Source organism: Stegodyphus dumicola, chromosome X1, assembly GCF_044657685.1.
Source record: "Stegodyphus dumicola isolate Sdum_Otavi_A_Nest chromosome X1, ASM4465768v1".
In the NCBI taxonomy this organism is placed as follows: domain Eukaryota; kingdom Metazoa; phylum Arthropoda; class Arachnida; order Araneae; family Eresidae; genus Stegodyphus; species Stegodyphus dumicola.
Genome location: NC_140780.1, coordinates 235619685 through 235643084, shown reverse-complemented (window position 1 = coordinate 235643084; position 23400 = coordinate 235619685). Strand labels below are relative to the sequence as shown.

Sequence of the window (23400 nt, the reverse complement as noted above, 5' to 3'; positions counted from 1 at the left end):
CTGCCGCTAATATATGAAAAACAAAGTGGGATAACTTGAAATTCTGTGCTTTCTTTCTAAATAAAAATACTTTTATTAAAACTACTTCTAAATAAAAATACTTTTATTAAACTGACTACTACAGATTAATTGTTTTTAAATTTTACACACAACAACACAGTATTTGTTTAATGTACATTTCTGCTCCTTGTAAATATGCAAAGTGTAGCAGAAGAGTAGTGCCCTCTTGCGGTCAGGAAGAATTTCACGGAGGCCACCGAAAACACAAAAGAATATTTTCACACTGGCAGGCCTTGAGTATAAAACCCTTATCACATCTAGGGATGCGCGTGAGTAGCATGATAATGGGCGTTCTGCGGCAGGTGGATCAGTGGATCAGGGGGCGTGGTCAATGACATCACAGAGAGCGGGGCCAAAGGCAACGTCATCACACTAGGAGGCGTGGTTTCGAGTAGAGTTGAGTTGTTCGTAGATTGCTGATTGAGTTGAAGACCTCCTGCTTTTCATTTAAAGTTAGTTTTTTTTAATTTGGCAACGGAGTCATCGCGTCCTCTAGGGATGAAAAATGAAAATAATCTATTTAGGAATTGCTCATGGCGTCCTCCATGGACGAAAAAAGAAAATAATTTATTTTAGAAATTTCTATTTAAAAAAAAAAAATACTCTATTATTCAAAATATAGAATTCAACTCTGAAACAAAATATCTCACCAGCTGAGTAGTTTGAAGATTTTAACCACTAAGCTGACGGGATACATTCAGATTTAGGTAAAAAAGCCTATATAAGAAAATGGAATTTGAATCGACTCATCAATTTATTCTGATACTTTTATCCTTTCTAGTTTTTCATGGAATTTTAACTTATTTTTCAGGTTTTCTGTTTCATAATAACATATTCATTTACTGTCATATTTTTTTAATACTTAACGTTTCTAATTTATTTGTAATATTTTATTTAATTTCCACATACTATTTTTTTCATACCTTTCATAAATTTCAGAATACCTGATTTTTAACTTATACGTTATATTTCACAAACGTTCCCGCACGTGCTGTTTATTTGTTACATTACTTAATTTTAGATGCAATTTCACACTTTTTTTAACGTTATAATGTTCAATATATTCTGAATTTTAACTTCATTTACTTTTTTTAAACCATTCTAGTATTCTATACACACTTTAACTTAGTGGTATGAAATTGTATTTAAAAAGAAACATTTATTTTTCATGATCTTAGTTCTTTTACTAAATTTTCTACATAATTTCTAATTTCTTTCACGTGTTTAACAATATCTTCCTTACATTACCAAATATTTTTTTAAAAAAAACTTAAGTCTGTAACTGTTAATTGCTTTTCTTACGTTCATGATTTCCCTTCTGTGTTTATATTTCTTAATTCTAGCTTAACTTATTTATTATAATGTTTTTATTTCTGTCTCATCACTCGTAATTCCAACATTTTATCCCTTTTTATTCATTTTAACGATATGGATTGTTTTCATTTACTCCATAATCAAATATTTCCTTACAATTTTTATAATACTTGTTTTATTCCTCGATCATAATAGATCATCTACAGGTTTTACTCAGAAATTTCCATTCACAACTTTACAGTTTAATACCATTTATATCTAAATGTATTTCTTTCTCATATAGTTTTATGGTCTTCAAAGTTTCTAACATCATATTTAGTTTTAAATCCCGATTACCTTTAAGTGTGTTGATAATTTTCATTTCTAATTTTACAACCACGTTCAGTGTTTCATCCACACATACCAAAATATTTCTTACATTTTCTGATATTTAGTCTATGTCATATTTCAGTACTTCAAATGAATTTACACTGCTCACACTATTATTTTTTCATGTTTTAGAGACACTAACTATACTAATTTTACTATTTTTCCTGCACTAATTGCATCTATGTCAGCACTCATGATAAACTAGCAATTGTTTTGCATCACATGCATAAAGAAATTCTTAAAACCAACTTTTTCAATATCGTACTCAAATTACTGTTTTCCAGATAGGAATTACCAGTATTCTTTGGTTTTACTCTGTTACATCTTTTTAAATTTTAACATCTTACTTTTAATTCTAACATACATCTTTTAAACAGTTTTTTCTTTTAATGATAGCCTTACCTTATTTGTTCAAATTAATTCTTTCATTCACCTTCTTTACTACCTTTCAGTACCTTCATAATTCACTATGCAAATGCAATGTCTTTCACTGACATTCTGTTTAATAATACCACAAGTTTCCTTAATTGACAAAAAGCGAATTATTTCTCATTTCAAAATAGAACTACTATATTTTTGAACAAACATTACCTTTATCCATTCAAGCCACCCCTTAACCTGTAACTGATGTAGCGATAGGAAAGGAGATTCTTATCATATGCTCTTTCCACATTTGAGGTTTCTAGAACTTCTTTGACGAGTATATCAATACCATCAGAAAATATACTTAACACTTTTACCCAGTTTAAAGGCAACATACTGTTATAAGAATGGTTTTAGTTAAATTTATAACACAAATAAACGCATTTTGTGCTAAATAGGCATAAACATTTAGATTCAGAGTATTTCTTTTTAATCCGATGTAAGACTTGAATTTCATTCATGATACGGATTGTCTCTTGATTTTCTTTTTGTTTACCTTACACCAATAGAAAATTTTTATTTTACAAGTTCAGCTTTTAATGAAATAGAAATAAAAACTACGATACACCTGCTGATTTTAAGAAAAGGAACTTTGATATATTTCTGGAAATGTAAATGCTTTTAGAGTTTTCTTTCAATAACGTTGATTTTCATTACTTTACTAACTTCAATAATTCTCTTATTAGCTAATATGAATGAAAGAAGATTGTCAAAAATGTGACACAGTATAATTCTTACGAACATATGTACCTTTACCAGCATACAGATATTACTGATTGAAATGAAGAAAGATACAGATATTTTACTCCAATCTACATTAAATTAAAAAAAAAAAAATATTGAAACTTTCATACATTCCAAAGAATAAACGAAAACTCAATAGATATTGTCATGTTTGTATATATGAGATAAAAGTTTTATGAATGGTATTTAAAGTAATGCTTAGAACTTCATAAAAGCGAACATTCACTATGTTAATACACATATCATCAGTTATTTACATTAATCAATGTAATATTAATCATTACATGTACTATATGCATATATATTTAAAGTTTAATTGTCTTACAATTGAATAATTAACTATTGAGAGAAAGAGGTTCATATCTTACACTATTTAATTCACATGGAACAAATTTTTCCATCAACCACATTGAACCAAGTTTATTAAATTCGCCAAAGCTCTTTTATTTCTGCATTTTCACACTCACGACACATTTTAAATGTAACTATTGATTACCATTTCAAACACCGATACCATAACTCAGTGTAAAACTACATCATAACTCATTTTTTCCCTACTAACTACAATTTTATATATTCAAGAAGTACATCTAAGACATGATCATTTTCTATGTTCTAGCAAATCGATTCAATTGCGAACATACTATTAAGACTTGCGATTTTAGAAGACTTGCATGTATTAACGATGTCAACGTTTCTTCGTTTTTGTAAGATTCGTATCAAACCATGTCGCATTCGAATGTGGTGTAAGAGATCACTTTTTCTTTTAAACACTTGTAAACGATGGATGCAATTTATAAGAAGAGAAGTATCATGCTGTTTCAAAACATCATCATCAGCATATTTCTGTTTCTTTTGACACCAGCAAAATTTAAAAAAAAAAAAAAAAAAAAGGTTCGTGAGATTTTCTTCAAATTCTGTTTTACTTGAAAAAAATGTCCGAACATTCAATACGATGTAAAGATTCATATTGTTTTAAATTCTTATGCTCACTAAATATTTTTTATCACGATTTACTCTTAAAAGTAACTTTATAAGTTTTCATATCCTTTTTACATGAAAAGAACTTGTGATTATTCACTACAAAATTCTAAGACGAGAAGCTTCGCGACTTTTCAAACTACAAATTTAAATTTCTTAGGACATACACTACATCTGATGTTTCTTTCATGAGATTTCAAATATCTCTTCAGATTACTCGTATTCAAGAAACCTTACAAATATATCACATAAGTTCAGCGAATAATCGCTTCATAAACTCTTAAATTTTCAACACGAGTGAATCACTTGAAGCATATACTGCACTGTAAACATACAATACTTAAAAAAATTGTTATAAAAAATAAAAATACATTCATTTCACCAAGAAGCTTTTCTATTTAAATACATTTATTTATTTCCAAAGAACAAGTTTCTGTATTATACATAAAATATACTTAGAATTTTCTTTCATTAGTTAATATCAAATTAACAACAATATCCATTTACTGATATTTGATATACATGTTTGCTTTAAAATTAAAACTAAAATTTCAATATATTTCTATTAAAAAAAAAAACATAATGAAAAAAAAAAAAAAATACTCATATCATCAACCAAAGACAGAAATTTAAATAGAATAGCTGTACTTATATTAGTGCATTTTTATAATCTTCATAACACTTCGATTCAAAAAACCTATTATATTTTGTTCCACACAATCACGTAGATGAATGTTCATTCTGTTTTCAAACTGATTTATGGACACAAAATATCCCCAACCAAGAGTCCACTGTGCAATCAACTTCGAACTTTCTTTTTTCTGTTCTCGATTATTCGGCATGAAGATATTTTCAGGAACAGACTTCATATAGTGGGCAAACCAGTCATCCTCTGGAAGTTCATCCTCATTATCTTCCAAGCGTCGTTTTTTTAATTTTCGAAATTTTTATGTTTCGGAATGTGATACTAACTCTAGGATCTTTAACGTCAGGTTGAGAGGGTATTCCGTGCATCCAAAATTGATTCGTTGGGGGTTTCATTACAAGGAGAGTTCCATGAGTTAAGTCCACGCTTCGAGATGTGAAATTTCGCCTGGTAAATACCATTTGACGTTTTGCACCTAAACTGATGATAGGTATATCACTTTCAGGTTCGAGACAAGTTTCATTGTCTTTATGCGTTGAAATTTTCGCCACTCCGTCAGGATAATAGTTCAATAAAGCAAAATTATATTTTTTGCCAGTTATCGTTTCAACATAATCTTTTACATTTAGAAGAGTTTGAGTCCATGGTTCTGCACAAATGCTTGTTCCAGAGAATTCGTAACTAAGTCCTTCATCACCAAAACCGAGTACTTTTCTTCGTGGAACATACTGAGTCCCATTAATTTCAAAACTAATATTTTTAAAATCATAATTTGATAGTTCATCTAGCAAAATATCAGCTTCATTTCGTGAATAAAATTCTTCGTATAATTCCACATTTAACTCTGTATCACATATATTCCTCATATTCGCTTCTGAATCTAACGACAATTCTGAATGATATAGAAATACGTAGCATTCTTAAATAGCAAAAATTATTTAAAACATACATTAACGAAATGATTTCATCAACACTTATCGTAATACATTCTTGTCATGTCTTGTTTGTGAAGCCAGTCTTTCCGGCGTCATATGTGTAAAAATAATCATGATAGGATAGTGGGAAAGAGTTATAGTGTCCTAATGTTGTTATTCTGAACCTCGATATTACATATATGCATAAGGAGAATCGTAAAAGCATCATCCACTTATCATGATAGAGTAATCGAAAATTTCTAAAACTATGATAATCATACGCGAAAGAATGTATTATCTTGTATTATCAACAAAACAATTGTTCGGATATGGTAAGTGATGATGATGAACTTTTTAAAGAACTCATAAACTCTATCAAAACTGAATTAAATTCAGTGATAAAAAAGCTATATAAATGCGAAGGTTGCATTGTAAATCATCCTTCACAAACAAGACATGATTGCATTATAATAAGTGTTGAGGACAGAATTAAATATATTGGTGAAGATATATTTTTATGTATTAATTTTAAAAATATAAGAGATTCTTTAAGGCAGAAAAAAATGTTTCATTTATTTTGTAATAGGTTTTTTGAATCGAAGTGTTATGAAGATTATAAAAATGCACTAATATAAGTACAGCTATTCTATTTAAATTTCTGTCTTTGGTTGATGATATGAGTATTTTTTTTTTTTTTTTTCATTATGTTTTTTTTTAATAGAAATATATTGAAATTTTAGTTTTAATTTTAAAGCAAACATGTATATCAAATATCAGTAAATGGATATTGTTGTTAATTTGATATTAACTAATGAAAGAAAATTCTAAGTATATTTTATGTATAATACAGAAACTTGTTCTTTGGAAATAAATAAATGTATTTAAATAGAAAAGCTTCTTGGTGAAATGAATGTATTTTTATTTTTTATAACAATTTTTTTAAGTATTGTATGTTTACAGTGCAGTATATGCTTCAAGTGATTCACTCGTGTTGAAAATTTAAGAGTTTATGAAGCGATTATTCGCTGAACTTATGTGATATATTTGTAAGGTTTCTTGAATACGAGTAATCTGAAGAGATATTTGAAATCTCATGAAAGAAACATCAGATGTAGTGTATGTCCTAAGAAATTTAAATTTGTAGTTTGAAAAGTCGCGAAGCTTCTCGTCTTAGAATTTTGTAGTGAATAATCACAAGTTCTTTTCATGTAAAAAGGATATGAAAACTTATAAAGTTACTTTTAAGAGTAAATCGTGATAAAAAATATTTAGTGAGCATAAGAATTTAAAACAATATGAATCTTTACATCGTATTGAATGTTCGGACATTTTTTTCAAGTAAAACAGAATTTGAAGAAAATCTCACGAACCTTTTTTTTTTTTTTTTTTAAATTTTGCTGGTGTCAAAAGAAACAGAAATATGCTGATGATGATGTTTTGAAACAGCATGATACTTCTCTTCTTATAAATTGCATCCATCGTTTACAAGTGTTTAAAAGAAAAAGTGATCTCTTACACCACATTCGAATGCGACATGGTTTGATACGAATCTTACAAAAACGAAGAAACGTTGACATCGTTAATACATGCAAGTCTTCTAAAATCGCAAGTCTTAATAGTATGTTCGCAATTGAATCGATTTGCTAGAACATAGAAAATGATCATGTCTTAGATGTACTTCTTGAATATATAAAATTGTAGTTAGTAGGGAAAAAATGAGTTATGATGTAGTTTTACACTGAGTTATGGTATCGGTGTTTGAAATGGTAATCAATAGTTACATTTAAAATGTGTCGTGAGTGTGAAAATGCAGAAATAAAAGAGCTTTGGCGAATTTAATAAACTTGGTTCAATGTGGTTGATGGAAAAATTTGTTCCATGTGAATTAAATAGTGTAAGATATGAACCTCTTTCTCTCAATAGTTAATTATTCAATTGTAAGACAATTAAACTTTAAATATATATGCATATAGTACATGTAATGATTAATATTACATTGATTAATGTAAATAACTGATGATATGTGTATTAACATAGTGAATGTTCGCTTTTATGAAGTTCTAAGCATTACTTTAAATACCATTCATAAAACTTTTATCTCATATATACAAACATGACAATATCTATTGAGTTTTCGTTTATTCTTTGGAATGTATGAAAGTTTCAATATTTTTTTTTTTTAATTTAATGTAGATTGGAGTAAAATATCTGTATCTTTCTTCATTTCAATCAGTAATATCTGTATGCTGGTAAAGGTACATATGTTCGTAAGAATTATACTGTGTCACATTTTTGACAATCTTCTTTCATTCATATTAGCTAATAAGAGAATTATTGAAGTTAGTAAAGTAATGAAAATCAACGTTATTGAAAGAAAACTCTAAAAGCATTTACATTTCCAGAAATATATCAAAGTTCCTTTTCTTAAAATCAGCAGGTGTATCGTAGTTTTTATTTCTATTTCATTAAAAGCTGAACTTGTAAAATAAAAATTTTCTATTAGTGTAAGGTAAACAAAAAGAAAATCAAGAGACAATCCGTATCATGAATGAAATTCAAGTCTTACATCGGATTAAAAAGAAATACTCTGAATCTAAATGTTTATGCCTATTTAGCACAAAATGCGTTTATTTGTGTTATAAATTTAACTAAAACCATTCTTATAACAGTATGTTGCCTTTAAACTGGGTAAAAGTGTTAAGTATATTTTCTGATGGTATTGATATACTCGTCAAAGAAGTTCTAGAAACCTCAAATGTGGAAAGAGCATATGATAAGAATCTCCTTTCCTATCGCTACATCAGTTACAGGTTAAGGGGTGGCTTGAATGGATAAAGGTAATGTTTGTTCAAAAATATAGTAGTTCTATTTTGAAATGAGAAATAATTCGCTTTTTGTCAATTAAGGAAACTTGTGGTATTATTAAACAGAATGTCAGTGAAAGACATTGCATTTGCATAGTGAATTATGAAGGTACTGAAAGGTAGTAAAGAAGGTGAATGAAAGAATTAATTTGAACAAATAAGGTAAGGCTATCATTAAAAGAAAAAACTATTTAAAAGATGTATGTTAGAATTAAAAGTAAGATGTTAAAATTTAAAAAGATGTAACAGAGTAAAACCAAAGAATACTGGTAATTCCTATCGGGAAAACAGTAATTTGAGTACGATATTGAAAAAGTTGGTTTTAAGAATTTCTTTATGCATGTGATGCAAAACAATTGCTAGTTTATCATGAGTGCTGACATAGATGCAATTAGTGCAGGAAAAATAGTAAAATTAGTATAGTTAGTGTCTCTAAAACATGAAAAAATAATAGTGTGAGCAGTGTAAATTCATTTGAAGTACTGAAATATGACATAGACTAAATATCAGAAAATGTAAGAAATATTTTGGTATGTGTGGATGAAACACTGAACGTGGTTGTAAAATTAGAAATGAAAATTATCAACACACTTAAAGGTAATCGGGATTTAAAACTAAATATGATGTTAGAAACTTTGAAGACCATAAAACTATATGAGAAAGAAATACATTTAGATATAAATGGTATTAAACTGTAAAGTTGTGAATGGAAATTTCTGAGTAAAACCTGTAGATGATCTATTATGATCGAGGAATAAAACAAGTATTATAAAAATTGTAAGGAAATATTTGATTATGGAGTAAATGAAAACAATCCATATCGTTAAAATGAATAAAAAGGGATAAAATGTTGGAATTACGAGTGATGAGACAGAAATAAAAACATTATAATAAATAAGTTAAGCTAGAATTAAGAAATATAAACACAGAAGGGAAATCATGAACGTAAGAAAAGCAATTAACAGTTACAGACTTAAGTTTTTTTTAAAAAAATATTCGGTAATGTAAGGAAGATATTGTTAAACACGTGAAAGAAATTAGAAATTATGTAGAAAATTTAGTAAAAGAACTAAGATCATGAAAAATAAACGTTTCTTTTTAAATACAATTTCATACCACTAAGTTAAAGTGTGTATAGAATACTAGAATGGTTTAAAAAAAGTAAATGAAGTTAAAATTCAGAATATATTGAACATTATAACGTTAAAAAAAGTGTGAAATTGCATCTAAAATTAAGTAATGTAACAAATAAACAGCACGTGCGGGAACGTTTGTGAAATATAACGTATAAGTTAAAAATCAGGTATTCTGAAATTTATGAAAGGTATGAAAAAAATAGTATGTGGAAATTAAATAAAATATTACAAATAAATTAGAAACGTTAAGTATTAAAAAAATATGACAGTAAATGAATATGTTATTATGAAACAGAAAACCTGAGAAATAAGTTAAAGTTTCATGAAAAACTAGAAAGGATAAAAGTATCAGAATAAATTGATGAGTCGATTCAAATTCCATTTTCTTATATAGGCTTTTTTACCTAAATCTGAATGTATCCCGTCAGCTTAGTGGTTAAAATCTTCAAACTACTCAGCTGGTGAGATATTTTGTTTCAGAGTTGAATTCTATATTTTGAATAATAGAGTATTTTTTTTTTAAAATAGAAATTTCTAAAATAAATTATTTTCTTTTTTCGTCCATGGAGGACGCCATGAGTAATTCCTAAATAGATTATTTTCATTTTTCATCCCTAGAGGACGCCATGACTCCGTTGCCAAATTAAAAAAACTAACTTTAAATGAAAAGCAGGCGGTCTACAACTCAATCAGCAATCTACGAACAACTCAACTCTACTCGAAACCACGCCTCCTAGTGTGATGACGTTGCCTTTGGCCCCGCCCTCTGTGATGTCATTGACCACGCCCCCTGATCCACTGATCCACCTGCCGCAGAACGCCCATTATCATGCTACTCACGCGCATCCCTAGATGTGATAAGGGTTTTATACTCAAGGCCTGCCAGTGTGAAAATATTCTTTTGTGTTTTCGGTGGCCTCCGTGAAATTCTTCCTGACCGCAAGAGGGCACTACTCTTCTGCTACACTTTGCATATTTACAAGGAGCAGAAATGTACATTAAACAAATACTGTGTTGTTGTGTGTAAAATTTAAAAACAATTAATCTGTAGTCTGTAATCACAATTTTAATAATTAATCTGTAATTAATAATAATTAATCTGTAATCACAATTAATCTGTACTCGCGTGTCCAAGCGGGACATTTCCGAGAAATGAAATTCTGGCAGCATTGGAATAAACCTGAGGCTTGATTTTCTACAAGCATGAGTGGAGGTGATGTCCCGGCAGTGCAGAACATTTTGAAACTTTGCCGAAAATGTTTCGTTTGTAGCTGTGTCCTGCGTAGTGATCAACCAATTAGACAAAAGTTAGACAACAACAATTAGACAACTGCTTCTGAAGGATAAATTTCCAATATGGCGGTGGCTGTAGTTTGACGTCATGAATGATAGAAATTGAAGCCAATTTTATCGAAGAAATACGAAAAAAAGCTACAGTTGTGTGCTGTGTTTTCAATATACACTGCTCGACATTGAAAATGCAACACCAAGAAGGAGTGGTCAGAAAGTGATGAAATTTGGAAAAAAGACACAGACAGCAAGCAGCAATAAGTGATCTTTATTTCAAAATGATTAGTCAGAATACAGAGCGAGAACGGCTTCGGCTCAGTAGGATGTAGGACCACCGCGGGCAGCGATGCACGAAGAAACACGTCTAGGCATAGAGTCAATAAGAGTGCGGATGGTGTCCTGAAGGATGGCTCTCCATTCCCTTTCAACCATTTGCCATAGTTCGTCTTCTGAACGAGGCAGGGGCAGAGTCTGCAAACGGCGTCCAATCACATCCCACACATGTTCGATTGATGACAAGTCAGGAGAGTACGGTGGCCAGGGAAGCATTTGTATACCTTGCAGAGCACGTTGGCAGATGCGAGCACTGTGTGGTCGGACGTTATCCTGCTGAAAATTGCATTAGGCAGCCCCTGAAAGTAGGGGATTGCCACCGGCCGCAGTACATTGTCCAAGTATCGTTGGGCCGTCATAGTGCCCTGAATACGAACTAGAGGTGACCTGGAATCGTAGGCAATGGCGCCTCAAACCATTGTGCCACGTTGTCGCGCGGCGCGGCGTTCCACAGTTACTGCCGGATTAGATCTGTCTTCACGTCGACGACGCCACACACGTATGCGGCGACTGTCACTGGATAAACAGAAGCGTGACTCATCTGAGAACACGACGTTTCGCCATTCTGTCATCCACATCGCTCCAGTCCGGCACCATTCTAAACGTTGGCGTGTATGTTGTGGGGTCAATGGCAGTCTTCTTAACGGACGCCGTGAGTGCAGGCCACGTTCAACCAACCAGAACCATTTTCCGTTACCGCCACAGCTTGTCGGCGGATGCGTCGATCCACGCGTGCTGACGTCACTCTGGCTGCACCTGCACCCCTCCTTTTTCCCACATTTCCTTGTTCCAACCATGTTCGCCATAGCCGATGCACCGTGCTCGCATCCATGTGGGTATCCGCTGCGATTTGACGTAAGGACCAATCCGCCCTTCTCAGTCCGATCACGATACCCCTCGTAAAATCGTCTATCTGCTGGAAGCGCCTTCGTTGACGGCGGCCTGGCATTCTCTCCTATTACAACCAACTTTCTTCGATAAATCGTCTGGCAGAAATAACGACGCAAATATTGCCCATTATGCACGTTCCTTCCCTTATATCTTACTTCACGTGCGTCGGAGAGCTGCGCATTTCACATCATTCGCATAACTCAGTGACGTGCGTCTACTCTAAAATTTGCATAAATTTCTGACCACTCCTTGGTGTTGCATTTCCAATGTCGAGCAGTGTATAACCGTCTAAGTCATTTTTAAAATGTTTATACACAGATTAAATTTATAATCGCGTAAATTTCAGATTAGACTACTGTTTTTTAAGACATCATTGTACTTTGACTTTATCATTACTTTGACGACTTGTTTACCAATTTTTCGTCGCCCAAAGTTTGCTAAATTTGTTATACAGTACAAAGTCCGAATTTCCTACTCGTCGTGATATCGACGATTCCGGATATTAGATCACCAGTTTAAATCAAGTAAGATGGCATGTAAAATTAAAAATATGAAATTGTGGTTTATGAAATAATGAAGTATTTATGATCTAAAGGGTATCAAAATTTACAAAAAAAAAACTTAATATTTATTTGTTCACCTTATTAAACATTTCTTTCAATGTAAGTTGTTTAAATTGCTTCTTTTTTTGTGCTAATACTTTCTCTTCAATTCTGTAGACAGACATAATCTCTTGTTTAATTACATTGTTAAAGTCCTGTAACTGCTGTGCCGAGAATTCCGACTAACTTGTCAATCGATTTTTTTTCATTTTCAGTAACTTCTCTGTCACTATCGGTAGCGGTACTTTCTGGATCTAGAACCATACTACAGATTACGCCATTCATTAATTGATTGATGACTGAGAAGTATTGTCATCACAATGAGAAACTTCTTTTATATCATATTCATTTATTACTGCTTCTTCACATTTCTTTACAAAATCCGTTAATTAGAAAATTTCACCTTTGTTTTGCAATATCCGGAAACATTAAAATTCGCGGCTATCATCATCAAATTTAGCTATCGTTCACTATACATATTTGGTTATGCATCATGAGCTTGGCACCTAACAACAAGTTTACCCGTTAAATTTTATCTTGCTTCTATCGCGCACTAACACAATTAAGCCTGAATTGTATTAGTTTAGTTATTTATTATACTTATGCCTAGTTCTTGCACATGATTAAGTTCTGAATAAATAAATTATCAGATTTAGAATAATATCAGAGTTCTGAATAAATATCAGAGTTCTGAATAAATAAATTCCCACATATACTTAAGCCTTATTGAGCGCCGGCGCTAGATATCTTACCGCCTGATACAGTCTCTGTGGGTCCTAAATTTTGCGACCCAATGCGGTCATACCAGCCCTGGCGCTGGTTCTGGGTTTATGGGAATAACAAATCAGTTATTCTTAAATCAAGTAGCCCTAAATGTAATCTTTGGGTCTATGAGTATCATCAACAAAATTTATTTTTAGCATATGGAAGGAAATTTTTCCTCATCAACATTTTTTTAGTGCATTTAACTTAAATCTGTAATCATCGCCAAGCGTAAGGTCAACATAAAAAGTTACCATACTCCTTTATTATTCAATTACTAACATAAAAAAGTTGTTTAGGCATCACTACATGAGTCATTACTCAAGTTGTCATGTGTTGATAAACATGCGGTTATGAAAGGGAAAAAATATAATAAATAATGATTCGCCAGGTTGACGTCAGATCAACGATGTATCTATGTGGAATGTTTTGGTTTGAGGTGTGTGCCAGGCACGCAGCAACTGAGCCAAGTTACTGATCGCACATATTTATGGTAAAATGATTGTTTCTTCAATAACAAGGTATTTTAGTTAGGATCTAAGTGAAATTGGGAATCGGGACTCTCCAGATGTTTTATTATGCGCGGAGGAGGGAATGAAATGCGCGTGCATAAAGCCTACGAGAAAAACGTTGTTGGTGGTTTTGAAGTCCGGATTTTAAATCATTCCGGATTTCGGACTTTGTACTGTATTTCATATTGACCCATAGCGTAGGAAAATTAACATTGTTATATATTAATAGAATTGGTTTTACTAAATTTGAGGTGGAAAATTTTTTAAAATTTGTATGCTATTGTTTTTATGTTACTAATGAAATATTTTCTATATTATAAATACATTAGAAACTGTACTTTTCTTGTAAATGCTACATATTGAAACATTTGAATAGATTTATTATTATGCATGATGAAAAGCATTTGTATATATATTCATTAATATAAATCTTATTCATTGCATTTATACTGATAAACATCCATCAACAAATTCTAAACCATCGTATCTCTCTCTCTCACACTCTATGTATATGTAAATATATTACTTATTAGATATGTATTTGTATGTGTATATGAATATAAAAATTAACATTGCCAAGAAGTTTATTTGAAGTCACTTCTAATTCGTATAATGATCACGGAATTAACAGCAACTGTACTCATCAGTTCTTTGCACATTTTCTTGGCTATGGAATACACATTTGAAAAATACTTGATGAGCATAGACATGAAAGAGACTTTTTATTTTTGGGATAATACGTAATCATATCCTATGTATGATTTACATAGTATAAGCATGACTTTTGAATAATAGCTATACATTCATAACACATTTGATCATCTAAAACATACAGTGCACAGCTGATTGTCACTTTGATGTTTCTTTAAGGTATTATATGGTACTTTCTCAATATGTAATCCTTCTGATTTTAAGTCGGTAAAATTAATGTGTTTTGGGTATATTATCGAGTGTTATACGGGATAGCCACTAACTCAAACATGTTTGAATGCTCATGTATGTATATGCTTTATTTATTGAAAATGCGAACAGAGTTGGAATTCGGCAATGACACTCAAATTTTGGACTTTATATGTTTCCCCTCCCTTATATTTGTGTTTTTTTCTGGCCAGTCCCATTTTTTTCATCATACGGCCGTCTAGGAGGATCGGGGCTGTGCCCTTATAATAATAATATAATATTGCTTTATTTAATCTTCATTTTGCTGAGTAAAGTGTCGGCTGGCTGTAAGAATAGAAATATCAGCCATAAAGATTCTTATTGTAAAAGTTTTTGTTTTTCTATGCTTTCCACGACCTTTTTGTTATCTTCCATAACTAACAAACAAGTTTAAAAAGAATATAATTTGAGCGATACAACACGCAGTTTGAAAACAAATGCCTTTTTCCCCTATCTGAACGATAATTGATTCCTGTTTGGCTTGAAGGTTTGTTTACTAAGTGAAGATGGTAATCTACGGAAATGAGGTTTCCGAGAAAAGCTTATTTCGAGGCATTGTCCCGGAAAAGGGTTTGACCTTGGGTTTAAAGGCTTTCTCCTAACGGATACGCAGTCCGCTCGGATGTGTATGAATATCTATATATCTTTCTTTGCTTCGCCTCAACGCTTCCGTTTTGCAAGCAAGGTTATTTCACGCGCCATTCGTTGCGCTTGGCGCGATAAATCAGCGATACTTAACTATTGGTACTGGTTTGTATGAAACAATGTTTAAGTTAATGCCTCTCATAAAAAATGTTGATTGATGTTATAATGATCATTTTCTTTCTCCAATTACTTTCTGTAAAATTTGGATTTTGTTATTCAAGATTGATTGCTCGTAAATGTAAAATATTTTATGTCATACCACCTGTGTAAGGTCAACTGATTCATTGAAAAATTTCAAATTTATTCTTTATGACCTAATTTTTACTGATTTAATTATAGAATAAAATGTACGCTGATTTAAAATATGAGTTGTTACTGACAAATGTAAATTTTGAAAAGTTGTATCGTAAGGTCAAAATTGCTGGTTGAGAAATTTTTTGAAACAGCTTTAGTATTAGTCCTTTTCAACGCGAATTTTTTTGGCGACTTTTGGACGCAATTAATGAAAAATTATGATAACCCAATTATTTATGATAATCCTAAAACTGGGGTCCGTGATTACTGTTCCTGAACATTGAGCTGAAACACATGTCGCCATTTTTGTCCACGTAACTTTAACGAATTTTGTAGACATCCGAGCTTTGATGGCGGTACGGATAAATTGCAAGTTTTTCTTAGTAACTTTTGTTTTAGGAAAGCTCAATATAAAAACAAAACTTTTAACATATAGTTTTGAAAAATGCCAAAAATTTGATTGCTAAGACTGATACTTTTAATATTACATTTTTTTAAATGGCAATCCTCCATATTATAAACTCCATTAGCTCCCCCCCCCAAAAGCACAGCTTTTTAGTAGCATGAGGTAAACTCTTTGTGTTTTCTTTCCTAAGGAACCACATACAAATTTACACATCTTACATGTTTCTTAAAATGTGCAATTATCAAAATTATCATGATCTGAAAATACTTTTTTGCTTCATTTCTTAAATTAGAACTATAGGGATGTGTAATTTTGTGAATTTATAGAGCAAAATCAGGTTTTCATTATTGCTTTTGTAAAATTTTTATAATTTTGACTATAAAATATATAATGTTACCTAGATTATGTAATATATTGCACATAATTTGCAGTTTTCAAATCTTGTAAATCTCTTAACCTTAATAGCTGTATACGAATAACCTTCACTGAGTATCATTACTTTGATTAATAGTATGTTGACATAACTGTCGACTTTTTATTTTAAATTTTCTACAATTACTTAGACATTTTATCTAACATAAATCTGAATTTGTTGTAATAAAGACTCTGTAATAAAAGTTAGAGTAAAATTTATGTATAAAAATTTGACTACATTACAAGTACTTAAATACCGATTTCAACATCATTAAATGTAATTATTATAAAGTTTAGATATATTCTTTGCAATCATACAGTGTAACTAAACTTCAAGGTAGACATTAAGCGAATTATCACTACATCTAAAATAACAACTGAATTATGAGAAGGGTGTAAAAGATCCTTTTTTAAAACTAAATAAGAACAGACGGTGTACTTTGTGCTTACAACTCAGCCAACCACTTGTGACAAGATAATTTATGATAACAGTTAAGTTCAGATGTAAAATTTAAATTCAAATAAATTGATAAACAAATCAATTTGATGCGAAGTTGGCTCAAAACTTAACCGGTATGGAATTCAACTATTGCCAATTATAATGCAAGACAGAAGATATCTTATTTAGCAACCTAGTAACATGGCCTCAAGCAAAACACTCTTTGTTTTACAAACTAAAATCCTCACCTTAAATACATGCGAACAAAAGTTTGCATTCTGGTGGGAAAACAGACGGGTGAAGTGACATTAAACATCCCAAACATGAAATAACTCTGGTTACTTAAAATAAAGAACCTTGCATTGTACCCTGATTGATTATTCACTGCATGAAATAGTGTAATACATTTTTGTTTACATCATATACCAATTATTTATTTTACTTAAATGTTGTTAAAAACTGAACAGGAGTTTGTAAACATATTGACCGTAGTTTTCAGCCTATAGATATGACACTTCTTTACTTCAGAAATAAGATTTATTTTCTAAGAAATCAATTAATTTTATGTTTTAAGAAACATCACTCAATTGCTGTTGGAAAAAATATTTCAAAATGAGGTAACTACAAATATTATTATCACAACTTTAAACCATTGCTGTATAAAGCTTTTCATATAAAAACGATGTGAATAGCTACAGCAATGTGAAGCATAGAAGAGTCAAAAGTAACATTACTTTTCAAACTATTTCATTTAACTCATAATTAAAAACATTCTTTTTTTCTTTATTAAAACAAGCTAATTTTTGTTGTCTGATAGTTGTTGTAAAAGGGCAAACAAAATATAGGAATCTGTTTAAAATGAAAGAACAGTATTTATGAATAGAAAATAAATATATTTGCAGGCTGCCAGAGGAAGGATGCTTTCGTAAAAGACCTTTTAAGAGAAACTGGCTCAGATTCACGCCACATGTAAGGAAAAACTCCCATACGAGCCCGCGTGAATTACCAGTGTTCAGTGGCTGATCACTCCACCACTAGTGAACTCCAATGACTGTTCGAGTCTTTTACAGAAATCATTAGTTTGGGCAGTTGTTGCTGTGTATTATTACCATTGGTACAAAATTTACTTGTTATGATAATTTAATTTTAGGTTTTAAATTATAATCACAAATTACTTGTAATAAACTGAGTGATTAAAAAAACATGCTTCTTAATAATTTTTACATTTACATAGTTTACATTACATAGTTATAATTACATTTACATAGTTTAATTTATAAAAAGCATTATAAGGTATTTCTCCCACTTTCCTAGCGACCTTCGTGGTGTAGTGGTTCTGCACACTGAGCCGGTATTTCAGAGGTCCGTGGTTCGATTCCCAGCGAAGGCGTTTGCTAATTTTTCATCTTGCTGGCCTCTAAAAAAATCCTAATGACTCTACAGTATTTCTAACACTGTGTATTATTACCACGGGTACAAAATTTACTCGTTATGATAATTTAATTTGATTTACTTCAACTTGAAACATTTTTTTTTTTTTTTACCTTTAATAAAAAATGTAAGGAACTAAAATAGCATGATTAAAATGCATTTATTAACCAATTTTGTAAATTTCATGACTCATAACATACGATTCATTTGTGGCAGTGTTTCAAAAATTTATCAAGTGCTGAAAATTAGCGAAAGACAGTTTTTGGAGTATGCTAATCAAGAGCTTATTCTTTAGGATTGTAATTTAGTGTAGCTATATTTATCTTTGACGGGTTTTGTTGACGATCCGCCATTTTTTTCCGATCCTCAAAGCCGGGTCTGCCTTGGCGAAAAAATTTTATCGCCAAATAAAAAAATCGCCAAAAGGACTAATACTTAAGCTGTTCCATTTTTTAAAATAATCACTAGAAACTTCTGACTCAACAGATTAGACAAGATCAGGGGTTCTCAGCAGGGAATAATGCGGTCAGCCTTTTATTTATCTGTTAAGCATTTAGTGTGTGTATGAATATAAAAAAGTGCTTTTATTCAAGTTTTGATATCTTTCAACATTTTCTATACTTTTTGTTGTTTAATTTATATATTAGATAAATAGGTTAAAAAGTCTAAATTAAGTGATATAAGAGTTAATGCCTTTCTTTTTTTGTAATCCCCAAACATGTTAAAATTATTTGTTTTTATTGTAGGAAGAGAAATCATTAATGACATTTGAAGACCAGCAGCTGTTTGGAAGAACAAAAATAATGGAAAAGTTACAAGTAAGTACAAATTCATTTTGAAATGCATGCGCGGAATTAATATAATCTGTAATTGGATACATTTTAGAGAATTTTAGTTATGTGAATGAGAATGTGTATTTTGTAAAGTTTAAAATCGCTCTCATTTTACTTGTTCAGATTTTTTTTTTATGAGGGAAGATCAAGATTATACTATAATAATTTTTGTGTGAAATTTTTAAGCTAAGTATCTCTTTAAAGGGATTAAAATAAACCTACCTGTATGCCACACATTTTTTAATGCTTCTATTAATTTTCAGTTTCTACTTATTATCTACGCTGATTGACAAGTTTTTACTGAACCAAATTCAGTAAAAAGTTGTATTCAATTCAGTAAATTCAGCAAATGCTATACAAACCGAATTCAAAAGTTAAAAAAAAAAAAAAAAAAAAAAAAAAAAAAAAAAAATTCAACCAAATTCAGTAAATGTTATACAAAGTCTGAGATCACGAATCATTGGGATTTGGCAATTTCTTAAGTTCCTAGATTTTAAATCACAGTTTGAATCTAGTGATATTACATCTAGAAGTTAAACAAAAAATACAGGGTGGTTATAAAAACTTCCCTGATATAGGAATCCCTAGCAGCCTATCCGCTGAACCGATTGAAATGAAATTTCAGATATTGGTATTTGAAGATATGTGCTTGAGATTTTGATGATTTAAAACAACACAGCTCTCATGGTTACAGTTACAATGAAAATATTTCAAAATTTTCAAACGGCAACACTATCTTTTTTCCTGCGTAGATTGATTAGCACATAGAAAAGCTATAAATGGCATTGGAACAATGAACATATATGAAAATAGCCAACTTAAAACATTTACAAAAAATACTATTGTAAAGGACCAATGAAAACACTATAGACGAAAGGAAGAAAAACTATTGGAATTACAAGTTTACAACGTGCCCATTTTCATAGATGATAGCGCATTGCATATATAAGACTGTTGACAGCAATGATGAACGTAACAGCAGGGAAAAGTCTGTATTACTTCACGTTTTATGGCATCTTTCAATTCTTACAGATCTCATGGATTTGATGTGTACACCTTAGATTTCAGATGACCGCAGAAATAGAAATCCATTGGAATGAGGTCGGAGGATCATGGTGGCCACGAAATTGCGTACTTATAGGAAATAACTGTCTCCAAAGTGCTGTTGCAGCAATTGTCATACACATGTGGTGATGTGTGGAGGAGTACCATCTTGCATCCATAGTGTCATTAATGACATTTCACTGCTGTAATTCTGAAATTAATGTAATTCTGCAACATTGTTGTTGCAAGCATTTACAATAGACCATGCTTTCGTACCTATAGAAGTGGTCTCTTCAAAGAAATATGGGCCTAAAAGGAATGCTTGTGATGCCACACTATACAGTTACTTTAGCTTTGTGTAAAGGTGCTGGTGTTACATCGCGAGGATTTTCATCAGCCCGGTGAATTCAGTTTTTGGGGTCCATGTTCCCAGTTACTCAGTTAAGGAGAAATGCACCTCCTCTGCCCATGATATCTGCAATGGCTACGTATAATCTTCATTATATCTAATGAGAAAAAAATTCACAGAGACGACACATTGTTACTTACCTCCAGGTTGCAGCGTCTATATGAACAAAAATCGATAAGGAAGCATCAACAGAACAGAGTGCAGAAGCTTTGACAACTGTGGTTTTCAGTACATCCAAACTGCAGGCAACACTTCTTGCAGCATGCAATGGATCTCTCAGGTTTTGTCAGTGAAGAACAGAACATTTTCTGTAAAGAAACATTGGAATTAAATTTGATATAAATGTTGGCACATTACAGTAGTAATTCCACATCTGCTAGTAATTCGTTCCAGAGCATTCCACAGCTATTTGAAAACATGCAGTATATTGGAATAGATAAACAGCAGATGTGATGTAGAACAGAATATTCACATAACATATAAATTCGGTGAAGTTTGGCGAGGTAAGGCATTGTTAATAAATAATAATAAAAGATACTCTGCACTCTGTCACTTAATGTACTATTTTCAAAATTTACTCTCTAGAGTTTTTGCTTTCTCAATAGCTAAGTCATTGTAGCTTCTCTTAAGTTTAGAAACAATGCAGTATTAATAAAAAAGAAATTTTGAATATCAATAGCTACAATAAAATGTTGCCAATGAGAAAAGGGAAATTATTGCAAGCAGATCTAAGAGAAATTTAGGAGGAAAATCTGTGTGTATGGGGAAGGAAAAGAAGTCAGATGTTTTGACTATTGATTGCTGTGGTCAACCTGCTGACATTTGTATAGCCATTATGAGAGAAAAAGCAATTGAGAAAAGTGCAATCCTAAGGAGCAACCTGTAATCTAAGAATATACATGAGTTTCTGAAGGTGACTAGTTTCATGCTTCTTCCATTTAGTTACATCTATTAGGAAAGTGTATGGTTATGCGTATAGTCATGTTTACTGTGGGAATATAGTGCTTAGTTTGTTTCAGTGGCTGTGTTTGGCATTTGACCGTAGATTTTTATCACTTGGTTTCAAATTTCAGAGGATATTTTTGCTCCTTCATGAATCATGGATAACTGAAACCATAGATACCCAAGGGGGTATGAGTGTATATTGTAATTTCTAATATATGAGAATTGTGCTAAATATATACTTTTCTTCTAATAATAAAACCATAAATATATGTGCTGCTTGAAGCAAATATGCTTCCACTTATCTGCCAACTCTCTGTTTCACCAGTTGTTTCCTAATTTTTCTTCACATCTCCCCGGTTTTTAATTTTTATCCATTGTCAAGTAAAATGTTTCCCAGCAGTAAATGAAATTTAATTAATTAATTAACCTTAATTTCCATTTCCTCACTTCTAATAATTTTATTTATTACATTTTATTTCATCTGAATTCTGTTTTTTATTACATTTCACTGACATTATTAAATTTTTCTTACTAAGTTTCATTTGACCTGAGTTGTGGTCTGAGTCTGAATTTACTGTAAAACATTTGTAGATTTATAGGTGAAGATTCAAGCATTGTTTAATTATATTTAATGTAATGTTTGTGTTCAATTTTACTTCAATGTGTGGTACATTAGTAGGTTTATGCACACAAATACTACATACATCAGCTTTTAATTTTATTTTCATCATATATAAAAGTGCTTTGATAAACAAAACGCTTTCCTTCACTACTCAAGATTTTCTCAATATAAAAATATAAGAATATTTTTAAATGAAATTGGCCAAAGAACATAAAATTTAGATTACCTAGTTAAATACTAATATATTTTACATCAGAATTGTGTTACAAGTAATTAAATAACATGAGTCATGCATTGTAACTGAATTAAAGTCAGTTTGGAGTTCCTTTGAAATGGCATTGCTGCACAATGTGAAACAATTCAAGTTTCTTCAGGATTTCTCACAAAAATCTCCTGATTTTTAAGATTTCAAAGTTATGGGAAAAATCAAAAATATCTATTTGTAAAAAATCTGGTGACTAAAATAATAATTAATAATGCAACTACTATTACAGCAAGAAAAGTGGAACTGTGCTAATATTAATTCCACCAAGAATATATTATTTAATTCTTTGCTTATTGCTTGCATTAAGTTGGACAAAGAATAGGTTTTTTTTTTTCATTTAAATAGTCAGTCATTTGGAATTTTTTTGTTGAAGTAGATATATCTGAATTTCTGCAAAATGGAAGCAAAGGAATATTGCTGCTTTGAATTTTTGAATCTGTTTTGTTGTTAATAAACATTTCTATTTCTAGTAGTTTTAGATAGTGCTCATTACCTTTCTTCTTATGGGTTAGATTTGTCTATTTAGAGAAATGTCATTTATTTGAAAGGTGCAATTTTCATTTCAAATACAAGTAAAATGGGGGCAAACTGAGTCCATCGAGGATATGTCAGGTGGGTTTATAATTTTTTTAGTCAGAAACAATGATTGAAATGGTACAAAAAGATAATTTATTGGTAAAAACTTTTCAAGTAATGTATTGAAAAGATGGTGCTTCATGTAATTTAATTGCCATGCTTTTATAGGAAGTTTAGAAGCCAATAAGTTTTTTATACAGATTGGGTACTTTTGTGCAGGTCTTATCAAAGTATTTATCATGAAGCTATGAAAAATTGAGCTTCATTTGCTTTAGCTTTTTTTAATTGTCGAACACG

General features: G+C 31.0%; 1 protein-coding gene across 1 annotated transcript in view; it reads left to right on the top strand.

Annotated features, from left to right (window-relative positions):
- LOC118192491 (putative nuclear transport factor 2) overlaps window positions 1-23400 on the top strand; it is a 108285-nt gene that overhangs the window by 72857 nt on the left and 12028 nt on the right. The window contains exon 2 of the mRNA XM_085807163.1: window positions 19156-19227. Coding sequence (XP_085663289.1) covers window positions 19156-19227 — 72 coding nt within the window. The remainder of the gene's footprint in view (window positions 1-19155; window positions 19228-23400) is intronic.